General features: G+C 38.1%; 2 protein-coding genes across 2 annotated transcripts; both read right to left on the bottom strand.

Annotated features, from left to right (window-relative positions):
- Window positions 1-86: 86 nt before the first annotated feature.
- Window positions 87-2,466, bottom strand: ppil6 (peptidylprolyl isomerase (cyclophilin)-like 6). The gene is made up of 8 exons (XM_043219654.1): window positions 2,357-2,466; window positions 2,177-2,272; window positions 1,897-2,085; window positions 1,718-1,780; window positions 1,446-1,593; window positions 1,284-1,343; window positions 1,014-1,149; window positions 87-823 (listed from the first exon to the last, which is right to left on the bottom strand). Exons 1-8 carry the CDS (start codon window positions 2,432-2,434, stop codon window positions 712-714), a joined length of 882 nt encoding a protein of 293 aa, XP_043075589.1. The 5' UTR covers window positions 2,435-2,466; the 3' UTR covers window positions 87-711.
- Window positions 2,467-2,731: 265 nt separating this feature from the next.
- On the bottom strand, window positions 2,732-14,040 carry ak9 (adenylate kinase 9). Its single transcript, XM_043219649.1, has 38 exons — window positions 13,953-14,040; window positions 13,624-13,752; window positions 13,378-13,441; window positions 13,243-13,295; window positions 13,045-13,141; window positions 12,809-12,921; window positions 12,520-12,696; window positions 12,145-12,267; window positions 11,987-12,061; window positions 11,409-11,510; window positions 11,186-11,325; window positions 10,782-11,104; window positions 10,656-10,700; window positions 10,514-10,546; window positions 10,024-10,154; window positions 9,795-9,939; window positions 9,571-9,688; window positions 9,121-9,200; window positions 8,748-8,795; window positions 8,431-8,625; window positions 8,217-8,341; window positions 7,861-8,064; window positions 7,340-7,645; window positions 7,134-7,255; window positions 6,747-6,966; window positions 6,547-6,636; window positions 6,252-6,467; window positions 5,893-6,111; window positions 5,599-5,812; window positions 5,292-5,493; window positions 5,061-5,207; window positions 4,413-4,630; window positions 4,128-4,324; window positions 3,880-4,049; window positions 3,635-3,733; window positions 3,431-3,533; window positions 3,105-3,219; window positions 2,732-2,957 (listed from the first exon to the last, which is right to left on the bottom strand). Exons 2-38 carry the CDS (start codon window positions 13,741-13,743, stop codon window positions 2,734-2,736), a joined length of 5,373 nt encoding a protein of 1,790 aa, XP_043075584.1. The 5' UTR covers window positions 13,744-13,752; window positions 13,953-14,040; the 3' UTR covers window positions 2,732-2,733.
- Window positions 14,041-14,500: the final 460 nt, after the last annotated feature.

Raw genomic sequence — 14,500 nt, 5'->3', positions numbered from 1 at the left:
CAGCCGTTTGTATTTCAAGAATTTTGAGCGGCGAAACATTTGCTTTATGAAATTGTATTAATAATCTAATCTTTATTTTCTCTGGGATGACCGACAGCCCACTTATAAGACAAATACATGAATGGAATTACATTTTATTATTTTGAGATCAAATTATTTTCTTCAGGTAGCAAGTTACATCTACAGTAGTCACCATTTGAAGTATTAAAAAGTTGATCAACGTTATCCTAAGACAATAACTCATTTTGGTGAAAGGCTTTGATCCAAATACAGCTTTGACTACTGTATTTGAATGTATTTAATGTTCTCCAGGTTTACTCTGTAGACGTCTAATATCCAAAACATACAGGTCTGAAGGCATTAATTGTTCTTCAGATTCAGGTGATTTCTAAAAATGTCTCTCTTCTGTAAAATCCTCTCCAGTAATCCTAAACTCTTCTATTTCATACTCTGGACAGCATTTTGGCTCTTTTATAAACCGCTGTATCAAGGGAACCAAATCCAAAAAGGCAGCATAACAGGATGCTGACATCCAATTGCCATGATGGTGCCTCAAAAAGAGCAGTACAGGCGGTGTATAAATTGAGGTGTTTATTGCCTTTATTTTTAACCTTTACATAGAAAAGCATAAAAGTATTTCTACATATAATGAAATGGTTATTAAAATGCTTCTTGTATCGCTGTCTTGATCTATAGCCGGTGTGGGATTACTCAGGGCTCAAATACTCCACATGCTGATATTTTGCAGTCCTGTTTGGGTCTCTCATTGTAGGTCGGCAATGCCTCTAGTCTCTTCAGAACCTCTGTGCCCTCAACAAGTTGCCTGGAGAGAAAGAAATGGCTATGATGGAGATTTAAAATTTTGTAAGAACGGTAAATAGCAAAGATCTTAATTAAGCTTTTACCTTTTGGATACTGTATGCATTATTAACGCAAAGCCAAATATCAAGACAAGCTCTCATAACTTGGGCTTTCTTGTGTGTGTATGTGTATAATCAGTATGGAGTCGTTACCCAAAAGCGACATATTTGTGGTCCATCCAGGAGGCTGGCTCCAGTGTGATGTAGAATTGAGAGCCGTTGCTATGAGCACCTCGATTAGCCATTCCCAGAATGCCACGCTTGTTGTGGGTTACCACAAAATTCTCATCTAGAAGTCACCAAGAAATCAAATTGACAGTTATCATTTTAATGCAATATTATCCATCTTGTGAAAGTGTTCACGTTAATTAGGCCTTTAACGACCAAAGTATGCAACACAATTATGTGGCACAAACTCTGTACCCTGAAATATTGGGCCATAGATAGACTCCCCCCCAGTGCCTTTCCTTTCAGGCGAAATATCTGTAATCAAAATCATCAATATGTCAATGAATTACATTACATTACATTCGCAAGGTTTTTCTTCCTACTATTTCGATACAATTATGATTATTATTATCTTACCTCCACCTTGCAGCCAGCCATTTGGGACAACTCTGTGGAAAATTGAGCCTTTATAGCTCAACTCAAGATTACTCTCGGACAAACCTGCCTCTCCAGTGCACAAGGCTTTAAAGTTCCTACACGTCTTTGGACACAAGTCTGAGAACAGCTGACAGGTTACATTTAAAACACTTTGAGGGTGGAGAACAATGAAGTGGAAACGCATTTCCACAAGCAATCAAATGATCAATCACCTTACATTTACATTATCAAGAGGCATAACATCTATTTACCTCAAACAACAGTCTGCCAAATGTCTCTCCACCGCTTTCAATATCCATATAAACAAAAATATGCTGCGTGGAAGAGAAAGCAGATGTTGCACACCTTGTAGCTATTATGTGAAATTATAGATAGTTCTAGTCTAATTAAATATGATGTGCGTTTATTCATTCGCTGGATTAACATTTACCCCTCTGCTTCTCAGGTTGCTGGTGTAATACTCCTCAGCCAGGGCTTTATAAAGCGCCTGAGGTCGATGGAAAGAAAACTTCCACTCTTTCTCTGCCCAGCTGGACAGTTTCCTTTCATCCCCGATCAACTGACCGTTTGCGAAGGCCATTAGACAGCCGCTGTACTGCCAAACCTCCCCTTTCAGCTCCTTGACGAGTCATCGTACGCGATTATTACTAAAATAATAAGCTTCGGGAAACAAGCGAGCGGGATATAATTGAAGTAGTAAAGTGCCTTACCCTCTTTTTATTCGATAAATATTCGTGCCAGTCGCATTCCAGCAACGGCCGAATAGTTGGATCATCAAATGACTCCGAGAATTTATTTTTCAGTCCCTGTAAAGACGTTATGGATTTTTAACAATTTAATCACGTTAAAATAATACATATAAAGTGAGTTAGCCTCTTAAAAATTTTTACCTCGACAATGCTTTTGGCTATTTGAAAGTTGTGTTTATTTAGAAGACCGACGATCTCTAAATGTACAGTGGATGCCATGTTGTGTGTGTCTCGTTGTCAGGGTAACCGAGGCGAATGGCGCACAACGATGACGAATCGTTTTGCATATTTACTCATGCATTCAAGTATGTGTGTTTTTCCATTATCCATTAAGTTCTTAATAATAAAATCAACAACACCAACACAAAAATCAAAATCAAATTGTCCATTGAAATAAACACTTTAACAAACTTCACTGAAAATGTATATGAATTTTACTAATGTAACATCAACCAATACTGTCAAATATTGTGATGTGCTGAGTCTGACTTGAGGTTTTTATTATTTGAAGCTATGCTCTAACTTCCCCCAAGCTGTATCAGCCCCGAGGCTGTTTTGGTGGACTTCTCTAGAGCCAGAAACCTGTCCAGCTTCTGTGCAAAATCAGGGGGCAGGTTGTGAGGGGATTTGTATGTCTTCATGGTGGTACTCAGGTATGAGATGAGCTCACAGCTTTCCTCAAACTTTTGAAGTTTCTTTTTGTACTTCTGACGTATATAGTCTGGATTCCTGCTGTTGAATGCTGTGGGTGTGGAAGGGTAGAAAGAAAGGGTAGAAGAAAAAGTGTTTACTTAGACTTGAAATACCATACATTCAATGAATGAGTTTATTAACAAATTCTCGTTTTAGCTATTCTAAAAGCAAGCTAAAATAAGAGATTCAAGGCCACCTTTCAAATGAAAGGCCAGGTACAATATAGCAGATTTCTTCACACTGAGAAAAGGCAACTTTGGCTTCAGCTGACCAACAGCAGCCATGGCTTTGATTATGGGTACTGCCACACTCTGAAAAAGAAAACAGAGATTTTTTAATACATGTACAATAATAGCAAAATGCAACTGTGATGAGATAATTCAATAAATTTTCACAAAAAAACAAATATTAAAAATATTTTACCACTCGTTAAAAAATGGTTTACTGATGGTTATACAATTATGTGACCAATATTTAGAGTTAGACGAAAGCAGCAGATTGTGTGCTTCAGTGTCCTCTTACTTGTTCTAAATAGCCCAGGATTGGTAAAGAGGTTAGTGAGACTGGATCTTCCAGTGGAGGTAGTTTGTGTGGAAGTTTTTGCTCCCAGTAAGTCTCAGGAGACCTAAGAACAGTTCTTATGTTTTTAAAATGTATTTTATTAATGTAATGGCAAAGTAAATGCATTAGCCAATCAGAGATCCCCTCTGCAAAACGAATACTCACTGGAGAAATTTTTCTCGTTTCTTGTCATTCTCAAAAATATAGATCTTATTTCGGTACTCAACAGCATACTCAGTGTTTCCACGCACCAAGGCCTCGTACCTACAGGCGAAGAGAATTCATTTGCAGGAATGTGTTTTTACTTGGAATGAAGTAAAAATGTAGCGTATTAATAATTGCAGTGAGCAAAACTGCAGTAAAATTAAGGTCATTCATTCTGTAAGTGTTGTAGTGTGTCTTTGCTGTACCTCTGTTGACCATCCAGATAAGTGACAGGGCAGAAACCCTTCATCTCTACCTGTTGAGGGAATCTACTCTTCACCTGGCCTGCATTGAGTTTATAAGGCAGGAGTGAAGGAGGAGGTAACGGGTATGGGCAACCTGGAGCCACAAACTGTTCCGGAGATTCTAGAAATCTCTTATTAAACACATAAAGAGAGTTGTAAGTCAGTTAAACCAATATTTCTGTCAGATGCTGGACTTTCCGATCCTTTACCTCTAGAAAATCCCTGCTGGCCATTTTGTAGAAGCGGCCCCTGAACTCTGCAGCCAATTCCAGTGAGGTATTATGTGAACAGTCCTCCAGATGGTGATGAAGAGCTAAGCTAACTGGACAGTACTGCCCAAACTCCCCTAGCCGGGACTGCAGCTCTCGTGGGGTAATGCACAGTTTGTCTATGCAGGCTGCCCGGCCTGTGAGAATGACAGAACAAAGTCACCTTACAATGGATAACACTAGTAATTCTTGTTCGACGACTGTGTGTCATTTGCATGCTCTCACCTTTGTGAATCTTTTCCAGGTAATCATGAATGTGTCTCAAGCTAATGCGAACCTCATCCAAAACTCGCTCCCACACCCACCACTTGCTCTTGTGAGCATCAACGGGAGTCCAGTTGTGATACTGTTGATGAAAGTGTAGCCTGAGAGCTTCAACTTCCCGCCTGAAGCAAGAGTTGCGAATGTTTAAGACCTGGGGGCTGTCATGCATTGGGTAAGACCTGTTGGAGAGAGAGAGCTGCCATAAGCTTACAAATTTTGAACATTTGCATTTAATATACATGATATGCCAGACCACAATACCACAAAATTTGTATCACTGTCCACGGTAAAAAAAACTAAACAAAAACCTTTACACTGTACACGTTGTTTTCAGCAGGTGTGTATTCTAGAAAGCATATAAAAACTGAACTCTCGGTTTAATAACTCAAACCTTGCTTACTCATTTCAAAAACTCATACAAATACAAATAATTTTCATTAATTAAAAAAATCTATATTATGAATAGAAAATGCTAAAAGGAAATAAAAATTATATAATATATAATAATGTAAAATACACATACATATATTTCATAAAATTACTAAACATGAGCTAAAATTTAAAAAGCAAACTGAAAATATAAAATCAAATAAAAAATGTGCTGGTGACCTGTTGTTTTTTTCTCTGTCCCTTAAGCCTCTCCGCAGCACTTCCGCAGTGTCCAGTTGCAGTTCGATCACTAGCATAGGAATAATGCTGCACGATTCCAGCAATTCAGCCTGATGCTTGGTCACAGGAAAGCCGTCCAACACAAACCTGAGAATCACAATGTATAGTGACACACATGTTATTTTCTTGCAGGAATATATTCTTTGATTGGGATATAGCTGTGGTCCTCACCCACGTGTGCTGCAGACCAGGCTCATTACTGCCACTTCCAGGCACTGGATGGCTAGTTCATCAGGTACAGTCAAGCCCTGGTTCAAATGCTTTTGCACTTGATTAGTCAGCTCAGTTTTGGCCTGGTTGTTGAGTACCATACGTATTGCATCCCCAATTGAGAGGCGAGCGAGACCATACTCGCGTGCAAATACCCGGGCCACTGCGTGTACACACAGTTAAGAGGCCATTAACTACTACAAAAACAATTGCCTTTTATGTATTATATATTTTTGAGTGCCTAAAAACACTCAAAGTAATGACTGACCTGTGGTTTTGCCTGCTTTGGGTGGGCCAATGATAGCCAGTTTGATGGGAAAGGAAGGATTTGGCTTTGGTTGACGAAGATATTTGATTGGGTTGAGGATAAAGGTATTGCATGTCTCCTTGGATGAAAAAAAGTAGATGAATTGGTGTAGGATGACAGGGAAGGTGGCGTTGAAAGGGCCCTGCAGAGGCTGGATCAAATCCCCTTCTGCGTACTACAGAACAGAGATTTCCTTAACTTTATTTTTAAGCTGTTTTATTTCCAGTCATTGAAAATTTGTATATCCACCCTTACCTTAACAGGATCCCAGCACCCGAAGGCACTGGGATATTTATAGGATCTGTACAGGAGTCTTCTGGCAAGACTGTAGCTGATTGGCTGGCACATTTGAAACAGCGACTCTCTGTTAACAATCAGTGGTTCGATTGCCTGTAGGAGCTGATACCTCACAATCCGAGGCGGACGGCCTGCACTTATAACCAGACGGGGTATTTGGTTGTCTGTTAGAAAGTCCTAAAAAACAATCCATACTTTATTTAATTGAATTTAGTTGAACAAATGCATAAAAATCTTCCAAACAAGAAAAGGCAATTTCCTTAGGAATTAAGTGGCAGAATCATTTCTAAAATGTCCTTTCAGCATCTTCTCCTTACCATCATACTGGTGAGGTTGTTGTCATCTTTCTCAAACCTCTGACTGATCTCCATTTCCAGCCTCTCTTCTGCACCAGCTTCTGTTTCTTCATCCTCTGCCTCCTCTTCCTCCACAGCAGGAAACTCCTCTAGCAGCATGGCCTTCATCTCCTCCAATTCCTGCTGTTCTTCATCCATCGCCTCTGATTCTTCTTGCACCTCCTTGTCATCCTCATCCTGATTGTGGAACAAAAGTCCAGTCAGAATCTGTCTGTGCCATTCATCGAAGCAAGAAACAATGGCCGCAATCAATGACCTTTTCTTTGGGCCTCAGAGTGAGTGGGCTGTTTTTTCTGGGTGTACGTTCAGCCATAAGCTCAGCTCTTCTCTGTATGATGGCCCGCTCCTGTATTTTGACACAGACCAATGAATATTTAGTAAAAATGAAAAGTTTCACCTGCTTTACGGTCCATATGAGCTATTTATTTTGCCTTTTTGTTTCGGATAAACACTGACCCTGAGTTCCCTCCTCAGCTTAATGACCAGACGCAACTGTTCTTGTCTGCGGTCTCGTCTCTCTTTCCAACATGTGAGCCGCGAAGGCAGGAGACGCTTGACCACGTCAGAAACCTCTACCGACATCGTTGCCACTACATCTGGAAACAAGTGATGCTCCACCATGAAGGACACCTCCTCTTGGTTTTGGGGAAATCCCTCCAGAATAAACCCTGTGGATCTGAGAGAGAAATTTTCATAACTTAAAATATTAGAAAAACTAGCCACGAGAAAGCACATAATAGTGTAATAATGTGTCAAATTGATTTTTATCCTTTGTTTCGTTTCATTGTTAAGCTACATTTATTTAAAACATTATAGGCAGATAATGTGTGAATGAGCAATTACTTGTAGGGTTCCTGGTTCCACCACTGTAATAAAACCATTTCCAGTATCTCTGGTGGGAGAGGATCTCCATCCTGCAGGTATGCCTTTATGGCCTCTTCATCTTCAGTCAATGCTTGTTCTTCCTACAAAAATACAATTACAGTTACTCAGTGGAAATTGCTTCAAGATAAAAATATAAAATAAAAATAGAAACATCACTCTTTTACCTTTGTGTCAGGATCATCAGACACAGTATCCTCATGACTGGGCTCATCGTTCTGGTCTAGAGGGGACACTGTGGTCCGACCCTGGGCCTGAGCCTCAAGCAGGCCCTGCAGCTCCTCTGGAGGTTCCTCAGGGGGTTCAGTGTCATCTGCGTAAGACACATGTTTCTGGGTCTTCCGTAAGATAAGCTCCTGCAACCGCTCTCGGAACTGGATGTGAAAGACTCCCAGCTGCTCTGCAAGCCACTTCCCATAGGTGGTCTTCCCAGAACCTCTCACTCCTAGCAAGAAGACCCGCAGCACAGGTTGCTGGTGGCATACAAATGTGTTATACATATACATTATTTGCACATATTTATCATTTTCTATTTGTTTTCAGTTTTCACTGATACAACTGATCAAAAGTTCAAAAGGGTTAGGGTTAGGGTTAACCCTTCAAAAGTACAAAACAAAGTCAGAGTTCTGTCGTCACTTGCTAACATTTTTGTGTGTTTTTATCAGTTATCTTAAAATGCTGCCTATACCTTTAGTAGTTGTGTGCTAGAGATGTAAAGTTCAGGATTCTGTAGGAACTTTTCTTGTGCCTCTGTGCTGGAGAAATAGTAGACTTTGTCTCTGTACTTTGCAGCATATTCATCCAGACATGGTTGTAGCGTACCCTTCTCCTTTAGCACCACTGGACAAAAATTCTTGGTGTCTCCCAGGTGTCTCTTAAAGCTGGTATCCTCCTGAGACCATCATAAACAATAGAGTGGTATGATATTCTGAGAATAAGCAACAGGTGTTTTTATACTGTTTTTGGTCAAATTGTTGGTCATGGTTTCCCAAAATGCTAATATATACTATATATACAGGATACTTCATTAATAATGGGTGCAACCTCTGCTTCTTGCTCCTCCTCTTCATTAACATCTGGTTTCTCAGCCAGTGTCAGGGCATGTAGGGCCTCTTCCTCCTCCTCCAGGTCTGAACTAGATATGCTCAAAGCTGTGTACTTAAATGGCTCTAAGAGAGAAAGTAAAGATATTGTTAGTGTCTGGAAATATGAAGTGAAAGAAAGCGCTTAAAACGGTCAGATAATTCATTCCACATACTCTCCATATGGTAAATCATCTCTTGGAGTGTGTCCTGGGTTGTCTTGTTGCTGATGTCCAGTATAGCGTAGCTGCAGGTAATTGTGTGCTCCATATTTTCCCAATCTGCCAGAAATTGTTTCAACTGTACACTAAAAGCCTCCATCTCTGGGCCGTCAGGATAACCATTTTCCCACACGGTTTGCAACACCATCTCTGCACGGCCAGATATATTTAGAGATGCACAAATAAACACCATGAAGACATACAATTAAGTAAAGGTTAAATAACACTACTGAAGAAAAAAAAGATATATAATAGACAATACGACTACAAACCTTCATGGTTTACAGTTTTGTCTTCTTCATCAGACTTATCAAAACTCTCTGCAAATACAGAAATTACTTTAAAACAAACTTTAACATTTATGTGAAAAAATAGAATAAACTGAGTTTTTTTTCTTTCAGGTAGTGTTGAAAGAGATGAGATAATATGTTGATCTGCTGCTTCAATTTTTTTTTATTATGTTATTATCAACAGTGCTGCTTAATATTTTGTGGAAACTGTGATGCATGTTTTTATTCTTTGATTAATTTTTTTTTTTTTTTAAAAGAACAGAATTTATTTGAAATAAAAATAACTTTCGTAACTTTATTGTGGTAGTTTATGTCTAGTGTATGTGGATACTTGAGAGATGTTAAAGAGTATTACCTGACTCCTCATGCAATGTCTCTAGTTTGGACTTGGTGTCAGTAGGCTGTGAACCTTTTTTTGAGTCCTCATTTTGTTTCCTGCAAAAAAGCATAAAAACTGCTGAAAGTACGCTAAGAACAGGACTTTACCACAATTTTAAAACATGTAAACCACCACTTTATAACTTTCCATTATGAAATTGTTTACTGTTTCCTAAACATTGTTTTTCTCTACAGGTTTTTGAGATCCATTTACACACAACTTGATCTGAATGGATATCTAATTTAAATCTGGAAACAGATTTTGAACATTTGAACAGTTCTAGGATTTTGAACATTTTGTTTCATAATATAACTGCAAAGTTATTAAATTAGAAAAGAATAAAGATTTCTTCCCGTGATTTAATTTTTTTTTTATTTCTCACTATATATTTTCTGAACATTTGCACTCAGTCATTGCCACACTCACAGTCTATCATTGATGTCTTGTGTCCTCTGCAGTTTTCTTTCTCTTTGTAGGCGAGCCAGCACAGCTCTATCCACCTGTTCTTTACTCCGTTCATACATCCTGGTAAGTACAGTCCTTCCTTCAATAGATAGCAACAACTGACCATCACAACTAAGTGGACATAATGGCCTAAACCGCCATAGGATATTGTTTATGCATGTATACATGAAAAGTCTTTTTCTCACCCTCTCCATCATTATCTTTCAGACAGAATAGGACTTCTGGTGTTACAACACTATGTAATTCCTCAATAGTGATCAGCTGTGATCTACTGCTGGTAACGTTGTCCAGTATCCATCCCCTTTTACGTTCAGCATCTTCAGCCTCAATCTAACAACACAAAGGCACTCTTAAACACAAATAATGCTATGTACAATAAGTATGAGAGCTAGAGGAGGAAGCTTAGCAGTCTACCTCTCGTATGTGCTTCTCAAAGGCCTCCAAAAAAAGCTCCCGTGGAGCTGTGGCTGGAGACTCTGCTGCTTTCTTTATAGCTTTCTCCACAAAAGCTTGAACATCTGGGTGATCTTCTGTCACCTCCATTACTGTAAAAAGGCACATTACCAATTCATTGTTGTTTTATTATTTATATCCTATTATAATGTTTATTAATATTTTGAATTAGCTTTTATAGTTTAGCTGTACTGTTGTCATTTTATTCGTTTTTGTTGTTTTTAATATTTCTATTTAGCTATTTTTCTTTTGTAATTTCAGTTTTAGTTTTAGTAATATTTTTTAGTAATTCAGAGGTTTAGAGATTAATCTACTTTTTATATTTAATTGTATCGAATGAATAAAAACACCTTTTTGTAGATTTATCAATAATAAATAATTGTAGCATAGTGCATTCAAACGTATTTATAATTTATAGTATTTTAACACTGTTTAACTACTGGATTCATACCTTTTTCACTTACTTCACCGACTGGGTGTGTATCTGGAAATAAAGTGAACGATACCAGTTAACAATATGTTAAAGCACAGAACATTGTTATCAATGAAACCGAGGAGGTGTAAAGTCCATGTTGTGTGTGGATTGACCTCACCTGTGTACGTTTCACCAGACTCTCCTTCATTAGTTGTCACATTACCTTCAAAATGAAAGAAATACCATCATAAAGATGTCTAAGAATATCTTCAATGTTTTAAAATTATTGTTGGTGTTTTCTAACCTGATGCATTTGTAGCCTCGAGCTGCATCTTGGTCCTGACCTTCTCTAAGCCTGCTAGCGTGGCATCTTGCCGCACTTTGTCCAGCATGTCTTTTGTGAACGTACCAAGCGTACGCTCCATCAGCGCTTCAACATCTACCACTACAGCCCCGTAATACTCAGCCAGCAGTGTACTCATTGTGCTCTTTCCTGAGCATGGAGGGCCGATCACAGACACCTTGCAAGGCAAGTGGGGTATGCATGGCAGCAGGTAGCGTCGAGGATTCACCATGAAATTCTGTAGGGCTTCTTGGGATGATAGGATGTAGAACTTATCCATGAAGCTGGTGGAGAGAAAGAACTGAATTTATAAACAATCCCTCAGGATGAAAAAGTTTATTTATAATAAATGAGTTTTCACTAACCCAATGGCAAACTCTGGTTTGCCCTTGATGATCCTGCCCTCTTTGAGCGCCACCGGACAGTTGGCGGACCATCGACTCTTTCGCCAATGAAAGCCTGGTGCCACATTTCTACAGGAAGACAGAGTCCGAAACAGCTCCTCCTGAAAAAGAAAACAACAGACAAGGTGAAGAGGCACATAAAATGAAGGTCAGTTTAGAGAAGTGTGTGCTTACATGAACTGACCGTATCCATCTGATCAGCAAGCTCTGCTTCCTCTGTTGGCATTAAACGCACAGGTACAGGTGGACATCTCACAGCCATGAACTCCAAACGAGATAATACTGACTGTGCACATCCACACACAATTGTTAAGTTATGTGTTTAAATCATACTGTTTTTGAATGCTTTAGTGATTTCAAGACAGAAATATATCTTAAAGTGACAGTTCACCCAAAACTGAAAGTTGTCAACATTTACTCATCCTCTAGTTGTTCTAAACCTGTATGATTTTTTTTTTTGTTTTTGAACACAAAAGAAGATGTTTTTAATGAAGTGGGTAACCAAACAGTTGCTGGTCTCACTAACTATTTATTTTCCCAATACAACATTATTAAAAATATATTTCATATTTCACAGAAGAAAGAAACTCATTCAGATTTGTGATGAAAGTTTAGGATGATTTTTCATTCGAACACTATAGTTCCCGTTCTTTTATCATTATAATTGTGATATGGATTAAATTACTCTAATAGAATTTGAACATTTATTAAAATGTTATACTTTACATCCTTACTCATTACAGTTTGACTGAGTTCACCCACCTCAAAGAGATCATCTGGATCCTTGTTTCCATCCAGCTCAAACAAAAATGGAGGATTGTGTTCTGCCATGTAATCCTATACATCCAACATAAGTATAATGCTGATTGTTTCTGTAATAGTAAGTGTTTATAAGTGTGCGATACTATAGATGCCATTACCTCTAGGGGTCTTAGGACGGTGTCCTTATAGCGCATTATCCTGCTGTTGGTGTTCTCTGGGTAATTTTCACACAATCTTACTAGCTGTGTGATCATGTCTTTCTGGAGTTCTAACTCTTCCATCTTGAACAGATTTTCAATTAAATTTAGTAATTTGTGCACAGAAAAATACACAATAAACATTTAATAAAAACCGCAGTGGTAGGCTACTTCATAACAATCATAACAACTGTTGTTGATCAAATTAATATATCTATCAGTTTATTAAACATTTACCAATTTTGTTTCAAAACATTTAAAAAATTAGAAGAATTACAAGAATAAATATTTTCTAGAAAGGTCAAGCTGGTTAAGAAACCCGGAATCTGGTATTACCTCTTCCCCCAGATCTTCTGTTTCTTCCTCTTCCTCTTCCTCAATCTCTCCGTTGCTGCTTTTCACGAGTGACTCTTTCTTCACATCAGGGTCCCACTTCTCCCTCTGGAACACACGACCTGTCTCTGGATGCTGACGCTCATCTGATAGCCTGCGGATCAGGTCCTTGTCTGCACACTGCGCGCATAAACACAATTATTTATTATCCTCACCAAGTTTGAAGTGAATAACACAGTGCCAGCCTTATAAAATTAGGTAGAGAATAGTCAGTATTAAGATTATGAAAAACCTTGATGTTGATGATAAAGTCTGGTGGCATTCTGAGGCTTTTAATCAAGTCTATTTGTTCCTGTATCTGCAGATATTCTTCCGACATTGATGGCAAACAGGCCAGAACATAACCTGCTCAACAAGTCATTACAATATCATATATCACCAAAAGAAAGGTTTATATGTTTGTTTATTTACTTAAGTAGTAATTTTTATTCAGTAATGTTATTTCAGTTGGGTGTTATTTTTACTTACCATAATGTTCTACATCCGGTGCCTTGAGCCGGTCTACAATTAACTTGAATATCATCTCTTCTGGAACAGCTTTTCCTTCAGCCAAAATCTTAAAGAGCTATAGCAAAATGTCTTATATGAAACAACATAGTTTGCATAGAAAAGTTATTTCTATTGTGGCCAAGTAAACAACTAAACATTGATAACAGTGATACACACCTGTAGACCTTGTTCTGTCTCATCACTGATGTGTGTGTTGAGAACATCTGTATCTAAATAGGGTTTAAAAAATATTAATGAACTCTATAAAATGCAATAATGGCAACGTGACATCAAAGGCACTTGATCGTTTACCATCAATGAGGATGCAGTTCCACGTTTTGGCTAATCGTCTAGCAAGAGTAGACTTCCCAACACCCTGAAAAAAAAATTAACACAATTTTTAATACCATTTATTTTTTGACTGAATACTGCTGTGAATTCAGACTGATTTTAGGATATATTTTTGCCACTAAAATGCCTGGTAAAAGGTTTCCCAGTCAACCTGAATTCATCCTTAGTTTCACGTTTAAGAGAAAAAAATGTATATTGACAACTCACTGGTTTTCCAAGGATGATAAAACATGTAGGTTTGGAGAGCAGTATCTCTTTCTCTGCTTCATCCTCGATAAGTTTATCCACTAACGGGAAGTTAGACGCTTTAGGGACACTGCGTGACATTGTACGACACTGAAAAGCCAAAAATACAGAGCTGTTAATCTATTCAAACTAATCAAGAAGTCAAACTAGTTAAATATCAAATCATCGCTAATTATCAGCTGCCATTGAACTAATGTTTTGAGTATACGATTTAATGTTCTTTTGTGATCATATATGCTTCTATTCCTCAGTTAAACAAAATACTCTCTTAGCTCACTGATTTTACTCACTTTAATAGTGACTGCAGCAACAGACTGTAGCCTCCATCTCTATCCGCTCTTCATTTGTTTAACGCTGTCATGGCAACCTGCCCACAACAGAACTGACAGGAAAGAGAGAAAGGTTTGCCCATAGATATGTTTATATACCTATGTCTATGGGTTTGACGAGCTATTTATTTCGTTGACGGTGGTATTAAAATATTTAAAAAATATAGAAGACATTTTCCTTAAAAATTAACTCATTCATTAGAACCACCAGAGGTCAGTGTTGAGCGTTGCCAAATGGCTATTTATTTACTTGTTTATTTAAAAACTACACGCACGCGCTGGAATTTAACTCTGCACCACACAGGGACACACTCACAAACACTCACAAAATAATAAGGAAAAAAACACAAAGACAAAGATTACAAATATATTATTATTGTTTTTATTCATTTTTTGAGTTTGGATTGCCTATGTCTCAATATTCCACAAACTATAGCTATCCCGGGGCTGTCTAAACTCCAGGATCATTGTAGGAGCAGTGGGAAAATAAGGATTAATGTAGCTGTTTT

This window comes from Puntigrus tetrazona, chromosome 20, assembly GCF_018831695.1.
Source record: "Puntigrus tetrazona isolate hp1 chromosome 20, ASM1883169v1, whole genome shotgun sequence".
Classification (NCBI taxonomy): Eukaryota; Metazoa; Chordata; class Actinopteri; order Cypriniformes; family Cyprinidae; genus Puntigrus; species Puntigrus tetrazona.
This window is presented reverse-complemented; position numbering and strand designations above follow the sequence as displayed.